At 41.9% G+C, this 23531-nt stretch overlaps 2 protein-coding genes and 1 long non-coding RNA gene across 5 annotated transcripts; 1 reads left to right on the forward strand and 2 right to left on the reverse strand.

Moving 5' to 3' along the window:
- Positions 1–2776: 2776 nt before the first annotated feature.
- Positions 2777–15680, forward strand: chtf18 (CTF18, chromosome transmission fidelity factor 18 homolog). 2 transcript variants are annotated; one of them, XM_084557183.1, is made up of 22 exons: positions 2777–3057; positions 3976–4065; positions 4147–4300; positions 4888–5077; positions 5221–5313; positions 6427–6479; positions 6582–6723; positions 6810–7034; positions 7120–7217; positions 7312–7435; positions 7539–7675; positions 8162–8255; positions 8340–8438; positions 8527–8657; positions 9190–9304; positions 9448–9672; positions 9773–9922; positions 10271–10401; positions 11644–11788; positions 11900–11995; positions 13247–13316; positions 15389–15680. In XM_084557183.1, the coding sequence occupies exons 1-22, from the start codon at positions 2970–2972 to the stop codon at positions 15508–15510; spliced, it is 2772 nt and encodes a 923-aa protein (XP_084413309.1). In that variant the 5' UTR covers positions 2777–2969; the 3' UTR covers positions 15511–15680. The 2 variants fall into 2 exon arrangements, with proteins under 2 accessions (XP_084413309.1, XP_084413310.1); XM_084557184.1 differs by having other exon boundaries at positions 6585–6723.
- Positions 15681–15818: 138 nt separating this feature from the next.
- Positions 15819–18687, reverse strand: gng13a (guanine nucleotide binding protein (G protein), gamma 13a). Of its 2 annotated transcripts, XM_084557205.1 has the most exons (3): positions 18510–18687; positions 16147–16251; positions 15819–16047 (listed from the first exon to the last, which is right to left on the reverse strand). In XM_084557205.1, the coding sequence occupies exons 2-3, from the start codon at positions 16242–16244 to the stop codon at positions 15942–15944; spliced, it is 204 nt and encodes a 67-aa protein (XP_084413331.1). In that variant the 5' UTR covers positions 16245–16251; positions 18510–18687; the 3' UTR covers positions 15819–15941. The 2 variants fall into 2 exon arrangements, with proteins under 2 accessions (XP_084413331.1, XP_084413332.1); XM_084557206.1 differs by lacking the exon at positions 18510–18687 and having other exon boundaries at positions 16147–17042.
- Positions 18688–20623: 1936 nt separating this feature from the next.
- On the reverse strand, positions 20624–22241 carry LOC311495273. Its single transcript, XR_014699314.1, has 4 exons — positions 22105–22241; positions 21227–21345; positions 20939–21016; positions 20624–20741 (listed from the first exon to the last, which is right to left on the reverse strand). It is a non-coding gene; the product is annotated as an uncharacterized lncRNA (long non-coding RNA).
- Between the last annotated feature and the right edge of the window lie 1290 nt (positions 22242–23531).

The following is a 23531-nucleotide window of genomic DNA, read 5'->3' on the forward strand; positions in this document are numbered from 1 at the left end:
TAAGCAAAGCTATCATTCCCTTCAAGGTGGGTAAAGGATGAGGAGCCAGATATTAGAGTCAAGGGTTGAAATTGTATTCAAGATTTCTTTATTGTCAATTTCCCTTTATGTTCACGGCATACAGAAACTTTGAAAAAACGTTTCTCTCTCAGCATAAGAATAAAAATCTAAATGAACTAAATGTAAAGGAATAAAACAAGATGAGCAGAGTTCAGCGCCCTGACAGCCTGGTGGAGTGGGCCCGGAGGCTCCGGTACCTTTTCCTCGATGGCAGGAGACTGAAGATGGGATGTAAGGGGTGGGAAGAGTAACCGGCAATGGTGATGGCTCTGTGAGTGAGGCGGGTGTGGAAAATGTCTGTGAGGGAGGGCAGAGTGGCACCGATGATTTTGCTGACTGTTCGATGACCACACTGTGATGCAGCCAGTGAGAATACTCTCAAAGGTGCCCCAGTACGAATGAGTCCTTGATGGGGGCGTGGGACTTGAGGCGTTTTTGAGCCCTCTTGGCCAGTGATGTTGTGTTGTTAGTCCAGGAAAGGTCTTGTGAGATGTGCACCCCCAAGGAACTTGCTCACCCTCTCCACAGCAGCACATTCGCTGGTCAGCGGGGGGATGCTGGGGGTGACCTCTCCTGAAGTCAACAACAATCTCTTTAGTTTTCAGTGGAGAAAACTAAAGATATGCAGCTGAAAAGACATAACACAAGTGTGTTTATAAGGAAATACAAGAAGAAACACATAGAAATATAGCGATGTTTGGGAACTTTACAGAGAATAAAAAATGGTTTAATGGTAATTATGGTATAGATTATTAAGATTGTTGTCTTTTATTTTGTTTTTTCAATGACTTGTTTCAGATCTTTTGTTTTTTATTATTGACAGATGTGTAACAATGGAGAAATGAATGGAGAGTGTGGGGTGTTTCCTGTATTGTAGTGGTCAATTTCTATCAAAAGTGGTCCAAAACACTAAAAGCAGTGAACCGACAAGTGGGAGATGGGAGGTCCGTGGGATTTGACCTGACATTATTTTATTTTATTTTTACTAGTGGTTTTCAATAGTGTTTATTTTTATTTTTGTGTACAACAGCTAAGGTGACCAGGCAATTTCCCTTGTGGATCATTAAAGTCAGACTCTAAGTATAAATAAAAGAAAAATTTGATGCTTGTTATGATTGAAACTCTCAGAACACCCAGTGCATCTTAGTTTGTTTTGTACGGAGCTGTGTAGCTACAGACCAGTTAGAGTCTCCATGCTGACTCCATTGATCAATGGACAAAGGAGGCCCTGTCTCTTGTATCATGTTTTCTTTTACATCAAGTGGATAGCCAGGTGTGTCTGCTTCGTTCACCTGGGGAACGCTTACCTGGGGATGCACTATGAGAAGAAGTAAAGACTGTGAAGGCAGTGTGATGCTGTGGGCAAATCTCTTGTGGATGTTATTGAGACACGTACCAAAGCGCTGATGCTGACTGAACACAACCTCTCATGGTTGTGGCCTCTTTCATCAGGATAATGCCACATTGCAGAACTAATGGTTCAGGAATGATTTAAGGAACACAACAACAAGTTTAAGCTTTTGACTTGGTGTCCAGATTTACAAGATCAAACAACACAAACAAGTCTGATCCATGGAGACACCACCTCGCAGCTTACAGGACTTAAAGGATCTGCTGCTAACATCTTGGTGCCAGATACCACAGCACATCTTCAGGGATCTAGTGGAGTCAATATAAGGCAATATAAGTTCATAACGTTACGGCTGATGTATACTTTTACACAACTGGATATGGATATAACATAATTTGAAGACATGTTTTATTAATTTTAATTTTTCCTAGATTTGGAGCAAAACTGTCCTCAAAAAGAAAAAGCGTTCTTTTACTTGTGTGTACTTGATCCGGGTAATGTCCTCTGTACATTTTTCACACAACATGAGACGAACATGAGAGGACGAGAAGTCCAAGGGGAAGAGACGACGAGAGATGAGTGAGTTTGCTTTCGTGCTCCCTGATGTGAAATTAACTCAGTGTCACACACAGACTGCCGGCCCAGTGTTTGTCTGCTGCATGGAGCAGATGGTGGCAATGGAGACACCCTGACGTCACACTCATCATCATTTATCTCTCTCTCTCTCTCTCACACATACACACATAGACACAACACTATGTTACAGCTGAACATCCCACCAGACGTTTTTAAGTAAACATCAGTGAAAAGTTAATTATCACCCTATATGTCTAAATAGGTTTATACACCTCCGTTAAGTCAGTAAGTGGAAAAGGCCTAATAACAGGAGCTTAATACACATTTTTCCAACATATACTTTATGGGTTATGTATTCATAGGTATATGTTACCTATTGTATTGGATGAAACTGAGATTATATAATTAAGAGTCTCCAATACTCAATGAAACAAAGATAGCTTAATTAGGAGAATTAAGTTTTTTATATTCAATAATTATTTTTTCTTTGGGTATGTGCTCGTAAACTGGTAAGATTTTGTTCAGAAAATATTTAGCTATTTGAATTTTCAAGGTCTCATTTGTGAAATCAAAATCGACTTCCTCCAAAGACAAAGTTCATTAATTTTAAACATATATATTAAACATATTAATTAATGTTTTTTCTTTAAAGTTGAGTCTTAATCTGAAGTTAAGACGAAGTAATTATTTATATTATTTACAGTTCAGTGACAAAATGTATTTAGCTCGACAGACTGAATATTTAGCTGCGCTGTGCATGATGGGAATTAAATTTCAGTAGCCAATCAGAAGAGAGGATTCCCGTGACCCCGGATGTAATACTTCACAAGAAAAAAATTGCCGGGAAATCTCTTCTACTATAGAGCTGCTACGCCGAAGACGGGAAGGAAACATTCATGAAAACGGAATTTCACGCTTTATATTTGTTTGGATAAAGTGTCAGTCGTGTCTCTGGTTGTTTCGTTTACATGTACGAACAGAAATGGACGAATATGACGAACTATTCGAGATACAGGACGACTTCGAGGAGCAGTTCGCCGACGAGCTGGAGGCGATGGCTGAGATGGAGGGTGAGTCAAAACAAGCTCAGGTTTGTTTTCCTCAGCTAACAAGGCGAATTAAACTCCGAGTTAACCGTGCTTTTATACTCAACAAGTTCAGACATTAACATGAAAGATTCCAGGTGTATCTCTGTATCTAGTTCTTATTATATTTTGCAGGACACCTTGTTATTCTTGTGACTAGAGATAGTCTTTTGGGACTCTATGTTGTATGTTTGTGGTCGTTTTCATCCTGCAGAATGACGCATTTACAGATCAGAGGTCTATCTATTCAAACTGCATGCTGGATTAGAGTTAAAAACATATAACATGCATGAATCCTCTGCATGTTTCCAAATAAACACAGACTTTTTGTTCCGTATTTGTGGTCTTATTTAATCTTGGAGGCACATATTCTACATCATTTGTATTAATACAGTAATGTAAAACCTGTGTAACACTAGTTGCATTTGAAACAAATAAGATTAGACTTTATTTTTTGCAGAGGGGAAATTCAGTTATTACTCCAGCAGGTGCGAATTTGAAAGTATATTTATTTATTTGATAGTGACAGTGCACATTAATGAACATCTATTCAGACAGCAATAGACATAAATATGCTGGATTATAGCAACAGTGCTGATTTGCATCCGCAGTCCCTAGGCAGGTAACACAAAAATATGATAAGACTTAGGACAGGACGATAGATCACAATAAGAGCACACCACAAGACAGTACATTACTAAGATATATGTGTGTGTGTGTGTGTGTAAATATAAATAAGATAAATACGAAAAAAAATATATAATAAAAAATATGTTAAAAATATTTATGGATGTACTGAAATGAAGTTAAAATGCACAACAATAATAGCCTGTACATCATGAATGTCATGAGTCCTGCCAATGAGATGCATTGTACGACTGTCTGTGTTCTTGAACATCTCAGAGGAGTCCACCAAGCCGGGCAAACGTCAGAGTCGGGGTCCGGGAGACGACATCTCAGACATCGAGCACCTGCTGGTCGATCAGCCCACCAGTGAGTTCACCCTCTTTGTGCATGTGTGTCTTGATGTGTTCGGTCATTTTTGTAACTTTAAATGTAACGTGTTCGTTTCAGCTCCAAAGGCGAAGCGGCAGAAGCAGGACAACGGTGTGTCCAAGCGACTTTTCAACGCGACACAAACTCAAGAGAGCAAGAGAGTCCCGTCGCAGAGTGATGACATCACGCCGCCGTCGTCTCCAGAGCAATATGAGCCCTCTCACACCTTCAGGTAGGAGAAATTAAAAAAATTATGATGGTTGATGCAGTGTCTTAGTATTGGGGCCGAAGAACCAGACAACAGTCACTAAATAAGAAATTTATTGTTATTTAAACAAAATGTTGACTTGAATACCACACACATAAGATACACTGAAAAGCAATACATGTAATACGTGAAATATGGTAGTGTGTTTTAATAGAGGCATTAAAGCACTTGGCAGCACAAAGGAAAGCTGAGGACTGTAGACATCTCTGTCGTAGACATCATTATCATTTTGAAACTGAAACAAAACAATTATGTTTTTGATTGACAGACAAATAATAGGTGATCATTTTGGTATAATGATTCATAAAGTAGGAATTTAGCAAAGAAAAATGTCAAACATTTGTTCACTTATAGTTTCTTGGATGTAGTTTGAATACCACTGGCTCATTTGAGTCCTCAAAGAAAAAAAGTCTGATTTTAAGCATGTAACAGTGAGCTCACAGAGTAAACTGTGATGGCCATTTATCGCTGTTGAATGATAAACCTGTAAAAACATAGAATATACTATTGTCGTAGTACAACCTATCTCTGAACTTGCTTGTGTGTTTCAGGTCCACCCAGACTGCGTTGGATATCAGCGGCTTTGCTGCGATCCCCGAGACACCCAGCCGACCTCCTACTGTGACTCCAGCATCGCTGTTTGTGCTGAAGCGACCTCCGATAGAGGGAGAGTATATCACTGTGACGGATTCATCAGGGAGTCGGGTCTACCTCAGACAGAAAGAAGACACAGAGACAAAGGTCAGCCCTCCCTCAGTTATTCGTCTGTGTTGTTGAATCAGTTTGGGCAGCAGCTCTTCCTAAACTCTTGTTGACTTTGACTTGCCTGCCGTGTGCTGGTGCTAGTTTGGTTTATATACTCCCAACTGCTTGTGTGTCTCCAGACAGTCGACTCCAGACTGGTACCAAACCCCTGGGGTGGACTGGGACTGCTGGCAGTGCCTATAGGAGTCCTGAGAGAACAAGAGGCAGAGAGGGTGAGTGACTTAACACCTGCAGCACAATGTAACACTATAAACAATACATTCCCACAGCAAGAGTAAAATAATCAATGCAGACAGTATTTTGTGTCATTACCCTGATCTGATCAAGTATTCATTTGCAAACATGAATAGACATTTTTGATACTACAATAAGTAATAAATATAAATTTGTGGATGTTTTTCCGTCCACTAGATGATGCTGTTGAGCTACAGTTGAATCACATGCACAGAATATTACAGTCCTTCATCTGCAAAGACCTGCGTTCACTACTTTGACTCAAGACACATTTATTTTCAGTTAAAAAAATGGCAATTTATGTTATCACAATACTACAATATAATACAGTAATGTAGTATCGTAAATAAGTATCGTTGTGCTTTGGTGCTTAGTAGAAACTCTAGAAATAATTTTCAAAGATTAAAGAGAGTCTTAGGGTATAAATTAGTATGTGTGTGACAGTGGATTGCGAAGGACGGATAGTGACAGATACACCGATCAGGCATAACATTATGACCACCTTCCTAATATTGTGTAGGTCTCCCTTGTGCCTCAAAACAGTTGTGACTCATCAGAGAATTGGACATGGACCTTCTGAGGGTGTCCTGTGGTGTCTGGCAGCACAATGTTGTTAGTGGGGTCCTGTGGGTTGAAGGGACAGGTCTCTGTGGATCAGGCTTGTTCCAGTGCATCCCACAGATACTTGATCAGTTTGGGATCTAGTGAATTTGGAGGCCAGGTCAACACCTTGTGATGTTTTTCATGTTTTTTTTTTGTTTTGTGTTTTAGTTGTTCTTAACCTTTAGTTACTTCTCCTGTCAGTGGTTTTAATGTTGTGGTAGTATATATAGTTTCAGTCCCATGGTGAAAGATATTTTTGTATCTTGCACTGTTGTTCCCTGCCGCTGTAACACAAAACACAGTGGTAGATTGAGACAGAGGAGCAACAGGACATCTGAAGACCAAATGGATGTAATAATGAATATTATTACAGGGTTAAATCCAAGGACAAAACGGTCCATTTTCATGAACTGCCTATGAAACAGAGGATGGTTCCGCTTTGATCTAAACATCATTTAATTGTCTTGTCTTTCTTTGTGATCATGCAGCGTCACCAGCAGGTTGTAGAGGAATCCCAGCGTCTCTCAGACCTGTTGGCTCGGTAATTCACGTCCTGTCTCTTTCACAGAAATGTCAAAGAACAACAATTACATGTAGTAAAAATGAGTTTTAATTGTCTGTTGGGATCTGTGTCCCATTCCAGCAGTGTGAACGATGTGATCGCTGAGTCTGAAAACGCACAAGAAGAAGAGAACGAGGATCCTGAGGACACAGAGGGCAGAAAGTCTCGACTGTGGGTGGACAGATTTTCTCCACGCCACTACACAGAGCTTCTCAGCGATGACGTAAGTGATGTTTAGTGCTGCTACACGATGTTAAGACCTCATGCTTTCTGTATAAGTGCATAAAGCTTTTGACTGTTTCATTGCAGTTTACCAACCGCTGTCTGCTCAAGTGGTTGAAACTTTGGGACACCGTAGTGTTCGGAAAAGAGAGGAAGGCCCGTCCGGCCCGAACCGACAAACAAGCTGTCAGCCAGAACTCGTTCAAACCCAATCAAGGCAATCAGAATCAAAATCGCTTCAAGAGCAAGATTGAGGTGACAGAGGAGCTACTGGAGGCCGAGCTGGACCAGTACAAACGACCCAAGTTCAAGGTAGAAGAGCTTCACTGTCTTATGCATTTCGATTTAATGACCTTTAGTTAACACAAGGTATCACGTATTTGTGGTCTCTCTCTAGGTGGCATTGTTGTCTGGCCCTCCAGGTTTGGGGAAGACCACTCTGGCTCACGTCATAGCAAAGCATGCTGGGTACAACGTGGTGGAAATCAATGCCAGGTTAGACAAACCGAATCAAAACCGATCAAATGAAAGCAGTAAATAGTTGTAGTCCTCCTGTTTGAGCTCAGTGGTACTGTTGATGTTTGTGCAGCGATGATCGCAGTGCAGAGGTGTTCCAGAAACGCATCGACACAGCCACACAGATGAAGTCAGTTTTAGGAGCCAACGAGAGGCCGAACTGTCTCATTATTGATGAGATCGACGGAGCGCCTGCGGTACGTTCGTCACGTGGTTTAAATATCAGCAAAGACCAGCTAAATACCGTGAGTGGGATTGCAGTCTTTTTTATAAATGTGTCCCTCTTGTCGTGCTCTGCAGGCTGCCATCAACATACTGTTAGCGGTTCTGAACAGGAAGGACGGACACGCTGGGGACGCCGGTGCTGAGACTGCCAAGAAGAAAAAGAAGAAGGAGTCCCCCCTGCTTCGACCAATCATCTGCATCTGTAACGACCTGTAAGGGACTCTGTGATGTTTAACAGCAGCTTTAAAGTGGGAACTGCACACTGATCAGGCATAACATTATGACCACCTTCCTAATATTGTGTAGGTCTCCCTTGTGCCTCCAAAACAGTTGTGACTCATCAGAGAATGGACATGGTCCTTCTGAGGGTGTCCTGTGATTGTTAGTGGGTTGAGGGGAGGGGGCCTCTGTGGATCATCCCACAGATACTTGATCAGTTTGGGATCTAGTGAATTTGGAGGCCAGGTCAACACCTTGCGCTGTTTTTCATATTTATTGAGTTGTTCCTAAATCATTTGTGTCAAGCTGCATCCTGTCCAAACGTTTCCCAGCAGAACACTGAATTGTCACAAGATGGTCAATGGTATTTACCGTCAGTGGTTTTAATGTTGTGGCTGATCTGTGTATGTTAGTCATTGTGTATTTGTGGGCATATAACTTTTAAATGTTGTGTTTTATTTTTTGCTTATTTCTTGTAGTTATACTCCAGCTCTTAGACCTCTCAGGCAGCAGGCCTTCCTCTTAACCTTCCCACAAACTCAGCCTTCCCGCTTGGCACAGAGACTGGCAGAGGTCAGCACACACACTCAGAGAAGTAGATGAACATTTCTGAACACAGTGACAATCTCTCTTTTAATATTGAGTTCTTCTGTGCAGATCTCCCTCCGACAGGGGCTGAAGGCAGACTCAGGCACTCTGATGTCGCTGTGTGAGAAGACGGACAACGACATCCGGTCCTGCATCAACACGCTACAAGTGAGTGGAAGCACTGCGAAGGAGTTTCTGTCTGTTGTGTGATGCATTGCAATCATATGTTTAACATTAAATGTTTTTCTCTGTTTAGTTCCTCCATAGTCGCGGTCACAAGCAGCTGGACACCAAGACAATCCAGTGTGTTAATGTGGGGCAGAAGGACCAGAACAAAGGCTTGTTCCATCTGTGGCAGGAGATCTTCCAGTTGCCGCGAACAAAACGGTACCGTTGGTCCGTCGTTGAGTAACTGAAGGAGCCGACTTTAACCCTGCTGCCCTTCTGCTAGTGTTCAGTTTAGTGGGATCCATAATTGTTTGCATCTTTCTGTGAATCAACTGTGAAATCTAAGGATGTCAAAGTATCTGCTGTTCTTAAAATGTATTGACTTTTGATTTCTCTAAAACAAAAAGGTCCTACAGCCTTATTTAAAATATGTGGATCAGGATTTAAGTATTATCTTATTTTTATTACATTAATCTATCCTCTGTTGCATGTTGGTGGTTTTAGTTCAGATTTAATTTCATTATTATTACAGTTCATTGTTGCCAAGTCATAACAAATATGGTACAAATATTAGTACATAAATAAATGAATAATAATCCCAGGCCTTTCCTCTTTCCTGTAAAATAAGTTTTAAGTTCCATTCTATGTGGTATTAAAATGCGTTTAAATTCAATAAGTGAACTCTCTAGAGACCCGCCACAACAAAGAATCATCTCTGGACTACAGTAACTTAGTTGTCTGTGTTTTCCAGGAAACGTATTGGTCAGGGGTTTGAGGAGGCACCGGGTTCAGGAAGAGGAGCTCAGAGGTTTGAGCAGATTCTACATCTGGCTTCATCTAGTGGAGAGTATGATAAGGTTTCTCAGGTAAGAAACCTCCTAATGTGTTACTGTGCCGCAACATTGTCTGTAGTCTCTGCTCAGGAAACATCTGAAAACAAAAAACAAAACAGAAATTCATCTATAGTATATTCCTGGTTTGTAAAACATTGTGTCTCTTTTCTCCTCAGGGTCTGTATGATAACTATCTGTCCATGCGGGTGAGAGACCCTAACATGCACAGTGTGTGCGAGGCTCTGGATTGGATGTTGTTCTCAGACAGGCTGAACCAAGTCATTTTGCATGGGCAGAACTTCACCCTGATGAAATACCTGCCCTTCCTGTCCGTCAGCTTTCACTTCCTGTTTGCTCACACACACGTGCCCCGCATCAGCTATCCCCACAGCCAGCACGAGGTACTAGTCTTCTACATACTGTGACACAAAGGATAAAAAGACACAAGCAGCATAATATATTTCATGCTATATGTTTGAGTCATTGTTGTGTCCCCTCCAGGCCTCCACACGTCTCCTCAGCAGCAGGAACGCTTTGTCCACCATGTTGGCTGACATCCCGGCGTCCATCAGAACGAGGATCAGCCAGCTCAGCCTGACCCTTGATATACTCACACTGCTCCTCGACATCATTTGTCCCAAACTACGGCCTGTAAGTCAGAGCATATGTGCTGTAGCAGCTGGGATCCTAGATTAGATTTTCCTGCTCTGGGTCCATTTATCAGATAAAATGACAATTAAAACAGTAAAACATCTCAACAGAATTCAACAGTAACACAAACTGCATCCTCCAATAAGTTCAGAAGCTCTTTGAAACAATTAGACTTCATACTTTTTAGCTCAGTGTACCAATTAAACTGGTAACTGGGTAGCTCTCAAACTTATAACCAACTACACTGATATGGGTGGAGGTTCAGAAGACAAATTAGAGGGAAAAAATAAATACTTGTCTCATAGAAATGTCAGCGATGGTGTCTCTGATCTTGTGTATTTCTTCCAGGTGAATCCGCAGCTATTCAGCAGCAGAGAGAAAGAACAAATGCGTGACCTGATCAACACCATGCTGGCCTACAACCTCTCGTACAGGCAGGACCGCACACCTGAGGGACAGTACACATACGTCCTGGAGCCGTGAGTACACACACACTTGCACTTCACCGTGTCGTGCATGTGGACTCATGCAGAGCAGATATGTGTATGTCAGGTGTTGAAGGTCACTACTCTTGTCCACACTGTGGTTCTCTGCATGAAGGCTTAGAGAATAATCCCCTTAACACCTGCTGTGTGTGTGTGATGGTTGCGGTGCTGAAGCTGGGTAGAGAGCGGTAAAGCCTCACCGGTGGATGGACAGAGATGAAAGGATGAAGAGGTTAAGTCGGACCGATTAATGGAGTTGAGCAAGGCGGGAATATGTATCGATAACGCAGGAGGCCATCAGGAATATCCAGGTGGAACTTTGGACTACATTTTAACTCCGGAGACATTTGTCCGCAGCTGACCCTCTGAGCCATGCCGACCCAGGCCAAGGACCGAAGTGCCCAGCAGGGCTCCTTCCTGCAGGCTCGCTGTGACGAGGTTCTGGTCACCAACGACTGGGGCCTGCCTTTAGTGCTGGCTCTGCTGCTGCTTCTTCTCATCTACACTTTCCTGTACCTGCCGTCTCTAGCGCACCACAACACCACTCTCTGACGACTCATGGATTAAGACATGGTTGTTAGCGTAAACATTTTACATCACAGGCGCAAAAGGATTTATTGATCGGACTGCTCTGGTTCTCTGGCTGAAGAAGCTTTAAAGAACTGATTTATGCCTTAAACAAGTACCTCTATCTTTGGTCTGTTGCGGTGTCGTCTATCCTCTGTGTATGAGGAATGTGTGATTCAGTCACATGTTAGAATTGGGTCATATCATGTCTGCCTATACTTTGAGCTCCAAATAATGACATGCTGCTAAAATTTAAGATATTGTTAGTATCCTCTTAGCTGTGCAGTGTTTAATTTAAGTATGTATTCCTTTAAAGTGTTCAAAGTGATGCTGATAACATTGAATAAATTAGAGTGATAACCTGCCATAAATAGCTCACTGTGTCATCCAACTGTTTTTAGTTTATTCGTGTTAATCCGTGAGGCACTGAGTAAGATTTCACAGATGTGTGTGTTGGTTGGAGCTGGAGATCAGCGGTAAGAGGATTAAGGTTTTAGAGAGTGACAGATTCAGGGTTTTATTCTGGAAAACATGAACCACAGCACCAAAAGTGGAAGCTTTTTGTTTATTTTGTTTGCCATTTAACAGGGTTCACATCCGTGTCAGTGGCATCGCGTTATGAGTGCGTTGTCTTGTTTGTGTTGAGCCGTGTGTGTATTTGTGTGGCAGGCGTGTTGAGGAAGTGGTGAAGTTCCCGGGCTTGCCTCCGCGCCGCCAGCTGACGTATCAGGCCAAACAAACCATCAGCAGAGAGATGGAGCAAGAGAAGATGAGGAGGGCCGAGCAGATGATTCTGCAACGAAACCCTGTAGCGGTGAGACACGAGAACAGTTCTACCCAGCAGACTGCGGCTTTGTTGTAAACGGCACAGGTCAGCGTGTGTCTGTGTTAACAATGTGATGTATTTACAATCTGTTTGATGCAGAAGAAGGAAGAAAAAAAGAGTGCCGGTCCTAAACCCACCAGGAACCATCAGCAGAGGCTGGAGAATATTGTCAAGCAGACCACGGTGGAGATAAGGGTGAGACACACAAACACAGACTCTCAGAGCTCTTGATAATAAGTATCTCTCAATCCGAGTCCTGATCTTATATAAACAAAATTTCCTCCCCAGGAGATTCACGAAGGCTTTTTCTTATCTTACTTGTATTCACATGTGCACTGTATGTCTGTATTAAGTCCAATAAATAGCGCTGTCAAAGTTAATGTAGAGCTCAGAGTGTAGCTTTTACCTTTAGAAGCTCCGGCAGATGTGAAAACCTGTGTCCTCTGTTACAGAAATATGTTGGTCATCCAACGCCATAAAGTCTGTAACCCTCTATGGAACAGAGGGGGTGATATATTATGTGGTGAATCCGGTTGGTAGTATGGAACGATGATCCTCTACTACCACCTCGCTAAACATCTACATGGCATAATTTACAAATTACTGTCTGGCTGACTTTATTTTCCAGACTAAAATGCTTCTTTAGTTACTTGATTTTGCTGCTTCTTCTTCTTCTTCGATGTTTGCCATCTTTGACACTAGCCGATCGCCATTAAAACACAAACATAGTTTTGGTTCATGGCAGGCCTAAAACAAATAACCACAGATCCAATCATTTAAAAAAAATGCCAGGATCGGCTCCAATACCACTCGGAACATTCCTAACGTGTAATGTACTCTGGTTGTCGGCCTTATCCACCCTCTTGTCCACATATGGTCACTTGAGGTTCTTAAAACCAAGATGGCAACTGCCAAAATGCCAAACTCAAGGTTTCAAAATGATTTGTGTCACCACTGTAGCTACATCCTTATTTTAGTAGTCTGTAGTCATAAAAACAAGGGATTGCATATAATAGCATATAAAGAATCTGCTCAATGGTCCACCTGTAAATTGGTGGAGTCTGTGAGTGACTGTGTTGTATGTTGGAGTTGCAAGGGAACAATCAGGGATGACTGATGTTTAATGTGCTCTGAGCTTCCTAGAGCTGTATGTGTTAGCTGAAGTCTGTAGGTGGAGCAATAGAGAAGCAGCCGCTGAACATCTTCTCTGAGTGAGCTGTCGTTATAATAGATCAGAAATGTAATCTCTGGAGGGCAGAAATGAGGGTAATGAGGAGCCACTGGGTTACTCTCCCTAATGGTGACTCTAGCAAATTAGGCTAATGATGGCTGGTGTGTGTGTGTGTGTGTGATTGTTCATTGATATTGACCTTGTTATTGAGGCCAGTCTTTTTAGAAAATGATTAACTTCATCCTCCTCATCGTGACTGTGTTTGTGTCCTACAGCCGGAGCTGGATTTCTTTGGTCGAGCGGTCGCCCCCAAACCTCAGAGACCACAGCAGTCCTTGGAGAAAGGTGATGTACAGTCTCAATGCTAAATGACATCAGAGTAGCTTTATTTATCCAAACCCCTAGAGAGCTCAGGCAGCCGAGGTGCAAACTGACGTACGATATGTAACGCCACCTGCATTTTCTCACACTAATATTAGCATATTATTATGTTGCCAACTGAGGACACAGCCTCTTTTTTATATATCTGGACACCAGCCAATAGAATAAACAAATTTGTGCTTTAGTTAAATTAGCTACATGTCTGTAGTCATATAGTCACTACAGATTCTGGACCAAATCAAAATGAAAGTAAAGTAGTTTGCTGTGTTCACACGTATCATAACACCCTGCTGAAAATAATAGACAACAGTGTCGCTCCTTCTCTGTCCTCCAACCCGAGGTAAGTATTGTCAAAGTAGTTATCAATCTAATCTCCAGTTATCACTTTTTTCTTCATCAGTAGTCATTGCTATTAAAAGTGAACCCATTAAAATGACTTCCTGAAAAACAGAACATCCAGGAAATTGATTGACAGGATAATCAGGGTGGAAAGGCAGAGCCGTGGCTGTTTGTGGGTCAGAGCAGGAGCGACGTCAGGACTGAATGCACTAAAAAAAGGCTCTGCTCCAAATCCTGTGTCCTGCTTCCCCTGTTGATTGCTCGGACCGCCATTTGAGTGTTTCTATATGTGGAGATATCTGCGTTGCTTCCTGTGACGCACTAACCTGAGTGAATACGCTCCTGACTGGTGATGTTCCCACTCTGTCTATGCTACAGTGGGCTGACTGCTTGTGTTAAAGGCTCACTTTACGTTTCATAGTGAACTATAGTTTTTTTAGCGGTCTAGCCAAAAACTTTACCCTCATGGTTGACTCTCACTAGTCTTATTGCGTCGTTTTCGGCAAAAATAATCATCTGTTCTCAGCAAAAAGATCTAAAAAATAAATAGACCCGATCAGTTAGTGACTGACTGGTGAACCTCATATTTCCTCTAAATCAATAAGAGAGTAAGTTTTGTACTTACTACACATTCATCAGATGGTCATCTCAAATTGATAATGTTTCTCTGTAACATAGTGGTTGTGTCTAGATAGGCTAACTAACATGTTGGGACAAATAAACGCGTCATAATATGTAAATGTATCTGATTAACACTGCAGTTTTATTGCTGCCTTCACATGAAGTCGTGCTGACCGCGTTCACGGGAAAAGTCTTTATGAGCAACCGCTTCTTGTTCACAACGTCGTTAGTGGAAATGTTCAGTAAGGTCCCAGTTCGTGGGTTTGTCACGTGTTTGCTAAGGTTTTCAGAAAGAGGTGGCAGAGGTGGATCTATGTAGATGTAGCTGTGTAATTATTTATCCTGTGGAGGGTCATGTGGAAGATATTCTGGACAGGTTGCCAGTCCATTATAAGTCAGACAGGAAAGAAAGATGAGCAATCACACCCACTGCACCAGTTAACCTACCATGTAATAAATATACTGTAATTTAGTCATATAATACAAAATACTGATATTTTAACCAGCCTCATCCTTTAAGTTACCTCATTGCACAATCTAAGGATCAAGGAAATTTCATGTATTTAAAAACCAGATTAGAGGAATGAATCAATATCAGAACTTTCAAATGAAGATTAACTTGAATTGGAAAATTGATTTTTTTAAAAATCCAGTTGTAAGTGTGAGTTCCTTTTGAGGGGAGCATATTTTTGCAGGTTTTCCATCCTTACTAGTTTTGTGAACGTGATATCTTTTCGGACACTTTGAGGGAATTTCGTAAAATTTGGTAAAAACAAAACATCGTCCAGGACTCAGTGATGAAATTATTATTGTCATGAATTCAAAATCTAAACTAAATTCCACACACGTCTAATATTGATAAACTGATGTCGTGGTTACTTTCTATATCCAGATCAAACATTATCTTCACTGTGACGTCATAATGTTAATCACTGCCGACTAATCAAGTTCAAAGACATTGTTAAGGGTTTGGAAAACTGCAGTTTCTGCATTTGAATAAAGTTTTATTGGATGAAGCAACTTAGCTTTTGCCGTTACACTGGAGGACCTACGACTGAACCGCTTTCTCTCTGCAGGTGAGAAGTGTCCAGTTCTTTCTATGGGAACGGCAGTGGGCAACAGTGACGTGTGGTTCCGGTTTAACGAGGGCATGTCCAACGCTGTCAGGCGAAACGTCTACATCAGAGAACTACTGTAACACACACACACACGCACACACCCACACACACGTACGTGACTGCCTCCGCTGTACTTGTTCCTCCTGTGTTGTGTGAAAGCATCCATGTCAAGACAAGATCCTGTTAAATTCAAAACAGTCTTTATTTGGATTGACGGTGTAAAGAGCCAATAAAAAGGTGTTGAACATTGCTCGGCAGTCCATGAAACCAAACCTCTAGAAAGCTACTAATTGCTGTACACTCGCACACACATTGGTCTTCACATAAAGTAACAGCATTCAAGAGTCTCCAAATAAATAAACATGAAAGTAGCAATAATATGTAGTCGTGTGAGAGACAGTGTGTGAGTTAGTGCAGCGTGGCCGTGTGGGAGTGCATGATTCTTTAGCTTATATGCATCCGTGATTGTGTGTGTTGTGTGTGTGTGTGTGTGCGTGCAAGTGTGTGACCATTAGAGGATCACACACTTGCCCTTCTCCACCCAGGGGTTGGCTCGCATCAGCTCAGGGTTCAGAAACGGATCTTCACAAACGCAACCCTCGATCCACTTTACCAGCCTGCAAATAAAACGCACACCGTCAGCAGAGAAACGACACTCGCTAACGTATCATATTTGTGTGTGAGTGTGTGTGTGTGTGTGGACAGCAGACACTCACTCGGTAACAGTGATGGAGGATTTCTCTCTGTTGATAGCCAGTTGATACTGAAGGCTTTCCACTTCTCTCCTCATCTGTGGGACGTCTAACTCCTCCATGATGCTTCTGTGATTCACAAAAACATAACCAATGAGAAATCACAGCTTAAGTAGAAGCACAGGCTTCAAAAAAGTCTTGTATTATTCTTATGTGTAAATGAAAATCCAATTAGCCTGTTTTTTTGGGGGAGATCGGTGATTTAAGTTTCATTTTTGGAAAGGCGAGAATGGCAAAATAAGCTGCAAGTTTGTCAGTATGTGAATAAGTTTTAAAGTCCCTAATAAGTCGCTCAAGTCATCTTCCGACCTTTCAGATAACCCATGATGATTGCACCGCGTTCCTACTCTCCGTCAGGATGTCATGTTCATCCCTAATTTGTGTCGTTGAATTTTAAAACTAGTGACCTAAACTTTTAAAGGACCAGTGTGTGGGATTTAGCAACAGCTAGTGGTGAGTTTGCATATTACACCTGAATACCCCTCCCCTTTTCAAACATGTGGGAGTGCCTCCAGTGGCTGACACTTCAACGTAAAAAGTAGGGACATCCCGATCAGTATAGGAGCCGCTCCAGGTATTTTTTTTTTAAATTGGTCGGGAAGCCAAATCCCAATCTTTTGTGGTTATTTATTTTAGGTCTGAATTAAACCAAAACCAAAAAGTCCCTGTAGCTTCACTGATTAACGACGTCCCTCGTAAAAAGGTCAAAGGCCTGCTCTAGAGTCAGTGTGTCGTTTGTCCGTTCTGGACGTGCGCAAAGTCAAATCTTAAATTGAAGGAGAAAATGCTATACACAATTAAACGTAGAAGTATTTTTAATTTCTTCTTTTCTTTTTTAATGCTCTGTAACATACATGTATCTGATCCTTTTCACAAATAAATTGTTTTTAATTTTTCTTGGCTAGCTAACTCATTTTCTGAGACAGTTGGCCTTAGTAGATTTTAGCCACGCAACACTGGGGACTATTTTCAGCAGCGGATAAATACACGGTCTGTGACGATTGAGTTTTGACAGCAGCGGGACTGTGACTCAAAGTAAACTGCAGTGCACATCATTATGAAGGAACATGTCACCCAGTGTAAAAAGCAAGCCTAATTAATAGTCTCTGAACATCAGTGGAAGTACAGTACGTTTGAACGAGCTGGGTCGGGCGTCAGATACACAGATGATATTTGTTGTTTAGTGTCGGTTTTGTGGTGTTTGTTGACGATAAGAAAAATACAGTTTTTGACCTGGTCTCACTACTACGGGATTAAGATGTTACTGAATTAAAGTGAAGCGTTAAGCAAGAAAACACCCATTAAGTATGAAAAGCATGATAAAATACATAAACAAAACACAAATTTTAAGAACCACTAAATTATTGATTGGTCAAAATCAGATTTATATTAGAAGATCATAGCTTTTCCCTTTGGTGCTAACCTCGTTTTACTTTTTATATACATTATTTAAATGTATCCACAACAATTGAAAGCGTATACTGTGTTCAACATGTTGAATTTATATATTTATGCATACCTATTTGGAAAGTAACTACCGTATGGCGCAAAAGTACCAAACACAAAGTATAAATAACCTTAAAGTACATTATTTGTGTCAGAGGCTGCGACGTAAAGGTAAATCTGTTAAAGAGCCCCATATTTGAATACTACAGTACAGTTTTGGGGCTATTTACTTGAGCAAATAGACTTTGTTTTTACATGTCTGGCTCTTAAAACAATAACCTGTGGTAATCCGACATGCTGCCTGTGTTTTCTGTCATGCATTTGTACTTATTGGAAATTCTGCCCCACCCTGCCACAAGCCACATTACAGCAGGAAGAGAAAGGGCCCAGATGAGAGTTCAGGCCGGCCCTCGATCAGTTCAGCCCTCTCTGTCCTTCCTCTCCTCCTCCTCCTCCTCACCTCCCTCATCATCATCATCATCACCACCCCTCATCCTCTTCATCTTTTTAATGGCTCTAAGTAGGTCGTCTGCCCGGTGCCTGTCTCCTCCACCAGCATCCATCCTGCTGCCAGCTGGTCCATGAAAAGGCCTTCATTATTTAATTATTAATATCCTCCAAAACGCGTTACACTGACATCAGTCTCCATCACTCAGCTATCTGGGAGGTTTCTCTCACCGATCTGAAATATTTACAGTTTAGACGGAGTCGCCCTTCCACATAAACACTGCGGTGTAAGGTGGATAAACCGAGTAGAGGTGGCCACTGTTTACCTAAAACATGAAAACATCAGCTCAGCCGCAGATGTGTCGTGACAGTCGCTGTATGGAAAGACGTAAAAAAAAAAAAAGCAACACGCAAGCAGCAGCAGCAGCTCTTACCGTCAGGCCTGTACCGGAGAGGACCGCTGGTCGATTTGGTGCGCAGCCGGCGGACGGAGGACGCAGACCGGGCTTTGACAGAGGGAATGATCGCCGAGAGTGGAGCGTCGGTGTTGTTTCCCTGACAGAGGAGACCGGCGTCAGTGGGGGGAGGAGGCTGTGAGCGGCGCAGAGGCACTCCCCTGCGCTCCTCTCCTGTGGAGACTGGAGGAGGAGGAGGAGGAGGAGGAGGAGGGGGGATGCGCAGGGCGGAGAAAAGGAGCCGAGCCGCCTGGTTTGACAGGCAAACGAGGGCTGGAGCCGAGAGCGCACCTGTATGGAAATCCTGACAAGCACTGGGGCCGAGCAGAGGCAGGAAGTCATGCAAATGAGGACATGCTCCTGAGGGAAAAACACGCAAGGAGCTCATTTTCTATTCATATGAGCGGAGACGATGTTAATACATGCAAGGCTGGTTCCTCCGAGGCCTCGATATAATGAGAATAAGGAGGTTTAGGACAGTGACAGGCGTCTGGGTTACTCGCCATCTTATCAGCCACTTGAAACAGCATTATAAGTTTTCAGATCACACTGCAGCAAATATTTAGAGCTTACAGGCAACCTGGAACACATTAGTGCGTCATGGTCGCTGAAGATGGAGACGGTTTCATAAATTGCCCATCAGTCTGAGAAACTGTCTGATGGTTGTTGAGAGAGAGAGAGAGAGAAAATGAAAGGTTCTGATACCAAATCTAATTTCTACTTTTGGACTTTTCCTGTAATCTTTGATTTTTGGTGGGATGTTGGATGATTTAAACATCTACAGCCATCTGAAATGTGGCCACACATGAGTGAAACCCTGAGCTTAACCATTATGTACAATACATATAGAGAGAGTAAATATGCTATTATCTTTGCCTTGGAGCCTCTTTACTCTAAAATGTGTTTGGGTGCTGAGCTGTACGCACTTCTGCCTCACGAAAGAGGGCGATAATGTGCTGCTATTCCTCTTCTTGTCTTCTTCGTTGGCTATCACCCTGATCCATAGCTCTGATCGGCTCTGATCATCCTTATTCTTCGTCGTCTTAGTTTCTTCTTCGCTCCACCTTCAGAAGACGCACAGGAGGAGCTGATGCTCCATTTGTGAAGGGAAGTTCAGCTCTTTTCTGAGAGCCATCTCTTTTGCCACGGCACCCATAGAAGAGCCGATTCTTTCAGCTCCCGAACTGCTCTTTGAGTATGTGTATAGCCCACCACAGAAAATATGTTTTGTGTGTTGATAGCCCAGTTGTGTAATTCTGTGTAATTGTTACAAAAGCATTATTTTGTTTAGTATTTCAATTAATCTTTAATTGTGCCATCAAATCCACACAAGCAAAAACAGAACTAAACTCAGTAAACAAATGGTATAAATGGTGCAAGTGTAGTGGGGAGCCAGCTCTCACTCGATGGGAATCAGCTCCTCTGATTCACTACCAAGCATCAGCTCTTAGAGCTGGCTCTTTTGCGCATGACACATCACTACACTCCACCAGGTGGACGGCTGACTTGGTGCAGAGACATGGGCTTGTGACCGAGACACTGGTCAGGTGTGTGTATGTGATGCAAGATTAACTCTATGGCCAGTGTTGTGCATAAATGTGTTTCGCAACTATCAAAACATTGAGACAATGCAAAGACTAACCAGATAAACTACTCATGTTGTCAGACCAGTTTAAACACAATGAACAAGTCCATTTTCCAGGACTATCCCTAAAATACTCATATCCACATGGTGGTATGGGGGAAGTTCATTCTACCGGTCGTCAAGTTACTGCCCAAACTGGTAATGAGTTCTATGAAACTGTCACAAGCCTGAAAGACCGGTCTGCCTCCTAACTCAATTTATAGGTTTAATGTAAGAGTGTCAGAGCTGAAGTCGTTACCATGTTTTACACAGTGATGTTAGAAAAACTGTCCATTACAGAGCAAAATTTAATTCTGTGATAGAAGATAAGTTTAAAGTCCCAGTAAAGTTGTAACAGATACAGGTCTGTCAAAATATACCATTAAATATCCACCTTTATGTACAAACAGGATGCTGGCTTTTAATATTAAAAATCTCACAGAACAAATGGCACCACACACACCCAGACTATTTATAAAACACACCGTTTATTCAGCAAATACAACACATCATCCAGACTGCAGTGGTCCTGTCAAGTTGCCTAATCATGTTTGTCGTGCCAGCTCCTGACCAGCAGTTTCCCCATCCTGTGATATTTGAATAAAAGAAAAACAGATTAGCCTAAACCATTTGTGAATTAGGAGCAAACAAAATGTGGTGGCCTCAGATAAAAGCTAGAATCAGGAGCTGGAGTTCAGCTCTCATAGTAGGTGTCAGAAAAGTTTATTTTAGTTTGTCATCACCGGCTGAAATTATTTAAGCACCAACATATTAACAGACTCACCTGCTCTCAAACCCAGCTGGTCAAGTTCCACCATGGGACCTTCATCCGACGAGCTCTCAGCTTTTCAGCCTCTCATTCCTGCGTGCAGAGCGGACAGTTTCGTAAATTTAGGGAAAAGCAGCAGTTTTGTGAAGACTGCATTTATACAGTCGTGACAGAGCCTCAGAATAAAGTTAGAATCAGGAGCTGCTGTGCAGCTCTCATAGTAGGTGTCAGAAAAGTTTATTTAGTTTGTCATCACTGGCTGAAAACTGCTCACATGTCAGTGTATAACATGTATTGACTCACCAGCTGATCCAAACTCTCCGTGAACAAGATCATTGTCCGAGGACTGGATTCAACAGTCTTCAGTCTGCTAAACAGCACTATACATTCTTCAGTCTCTGCACAGTCATCCAGCTCAGCCTCTAAAGTAAAGGAAAAAATAAGAGACAAGCATGGTTTTTATTGATGAAGCGTGATCATACAAACACAAGAGTTACAAATTTAATTAAAATCATGTGTAGTGGACCTCCGCTAAAGGTTACAACACCGAAAATGGTTTTCAGCTGTATTCCCCCAAACATGGGGACAATTGGGTCATTACCAAATCAGCTTTCAGGAGAAAATGATTAAGAATGTCAATTGATGTGCAGATCCTAAGATTTAAGACAAAAGCATCAGACTGAATCTTCTATCTATAGGGGTTTATTCTCTGTGCCACAACTCAGTGACTGATAAGAAAACTGAATCACATTTTAGCTGACAATTGAAAACAAATCCATTTATTGCCTGCATATGACATGTGTTAGTGTACAAGAAACACAACTAGTTATTAAAATATAATTCTGCATTATATTAGAGTGGAGGCACACACATATTGGGATCAGAAAACTAATCTGGCCTATAAACAACACCCAATTCCAGCTTCTCAAATGACTTTATGTCTTAGCCATAGCTATGGAGCACCACGTGGAAGACTGAACAAACTTAGGTTCATGTAGTCTTTTAGCGCTACCTTTGAATTTAACAAACACATATTATGAACTTGATGCATGTTTAAATTATTTGCAGAAATGTTTCTCGATCACCACATCTACGGTGGGAGCTTTGGCTTTGCAGGATTTCCACGTGTCTCAAGAGCAGCGTGGGGGTCTTCAACATGCAGAACTCAACTATATACTCACTTGTTCCACAGCTGGCCGGTGAGTCGCCTTGGAAACACTTGGCGACAGAAAGCTGGTGAGTTTCGACCTTTTCTTTCTGCTTCCATATTGTAATATATGAATAATTACTTGTTAAGTGTTGCACAGCTCCACTTCTTTTAGAGGGTTACCGAGCAAAGGACTTGACTCAGTAGAAACGGCTGTTATATACGGCATGACCCCCGCCCGACGCCCCTCCCCTTCCCTTCCTAGGCTAACTAGTTAGCTACAGAGCTAACTCAGTTCTTCGGGCTTTCTGTAAAATAGGGGAGCTGTTATGTCGTTTTGTGGGCATTTCCAACTTTGCCTGATGGCTGTTCTTTCAGACAGTACAAGGGAATTAATACTACCTGAACAGCAAGACACTTTAACACAGATAAGACGACTAGTTTGCTAAGAGTTTGTTAGCATCGAACGTCGCCTCCCATGCGTCACGCTAAAGCGCCGTCAAAGCATCACGGGAGTTGTAGTTTTTGTGTTGCAAGAGTCGAAATGTCTGTTTAAGCCGCAACAACAGCGCAGTTTTAGAAAAGTCAGCATATTTCAGTATCAGTTATCGTTTCTTTGCATTACAACCAATGGAAATTATTTTGTTTAGTTAAAAATATTTCAACTGTCACAAGAATCAGGAGAAAACTATAAATCAGCACCACGATTCAGCTAGGCCCCTGTAAAATGAGTTTTCTCCCATTTGTAGAAAGCAAAGTCAATAAAACAAAGACACACAATAGTAAAACAATACTCTAGCAGGTGTAAAACATAGTGTATACCAAGTTTATGGTATGGTGTTAAGTCTGTCTCTCAATTGGGAAACCTAATGGTATGGTTAAACATATCTTGAATAATCTCTGGAAGTATTTGTTTTACAAGTGATTTGTAGTGTGCTGTATGCCTGGACTCTCTCCGGTCTGCTGGATGCACAATATTATAATGACAGTTATATAAGTCTACCCACAGTTCTGCATATTTGTTTAACTGTTGTTTCAAAACCTTCTCCACACTACCAGACTCCTGTTTACCGTATCAAATTTAATTTTCGTCTAAAGATCAAATGACCACAGCTCCCGTCGCTGACTGGGAAATCCCCGTAGTCTGGTTTCACATTCATGTGACGAGGCTTCCCAGAAGAGCCGAGGCTGTTTTAAGCAGCAGATTAGTGCCTGTGGATTTGGGAATCGCATACGGGTTAAAGTTTTGTTTTTAAATGTTTTGGATCAATTCTTTTCAGATGACACGTACTGTAAAAAAAAAAAAAAAAAACACATTTAAAAAGTCGTGCAAGGTTTGATTTATACATTTATTCTGATCACAGCTGTACAGGAATGCATCGTCACAGCAGAAACACAACCTAAACCCAACCATGGCACAACAGCCGTCACAACACATCCAGAACTCAACCATAAATGCAC

The sequence above is a fragment of the Chelon labrosus genome (genome assembly GCF_963514085.1).
Source record: "Chelon labrosus genome assembly, chromosome: 2".
NCBI lineage: Eukaryota > Metazoa > Chordata > Actinopteri > Mugiliformes > Mugilidae > Chelon > Chelon labrosus.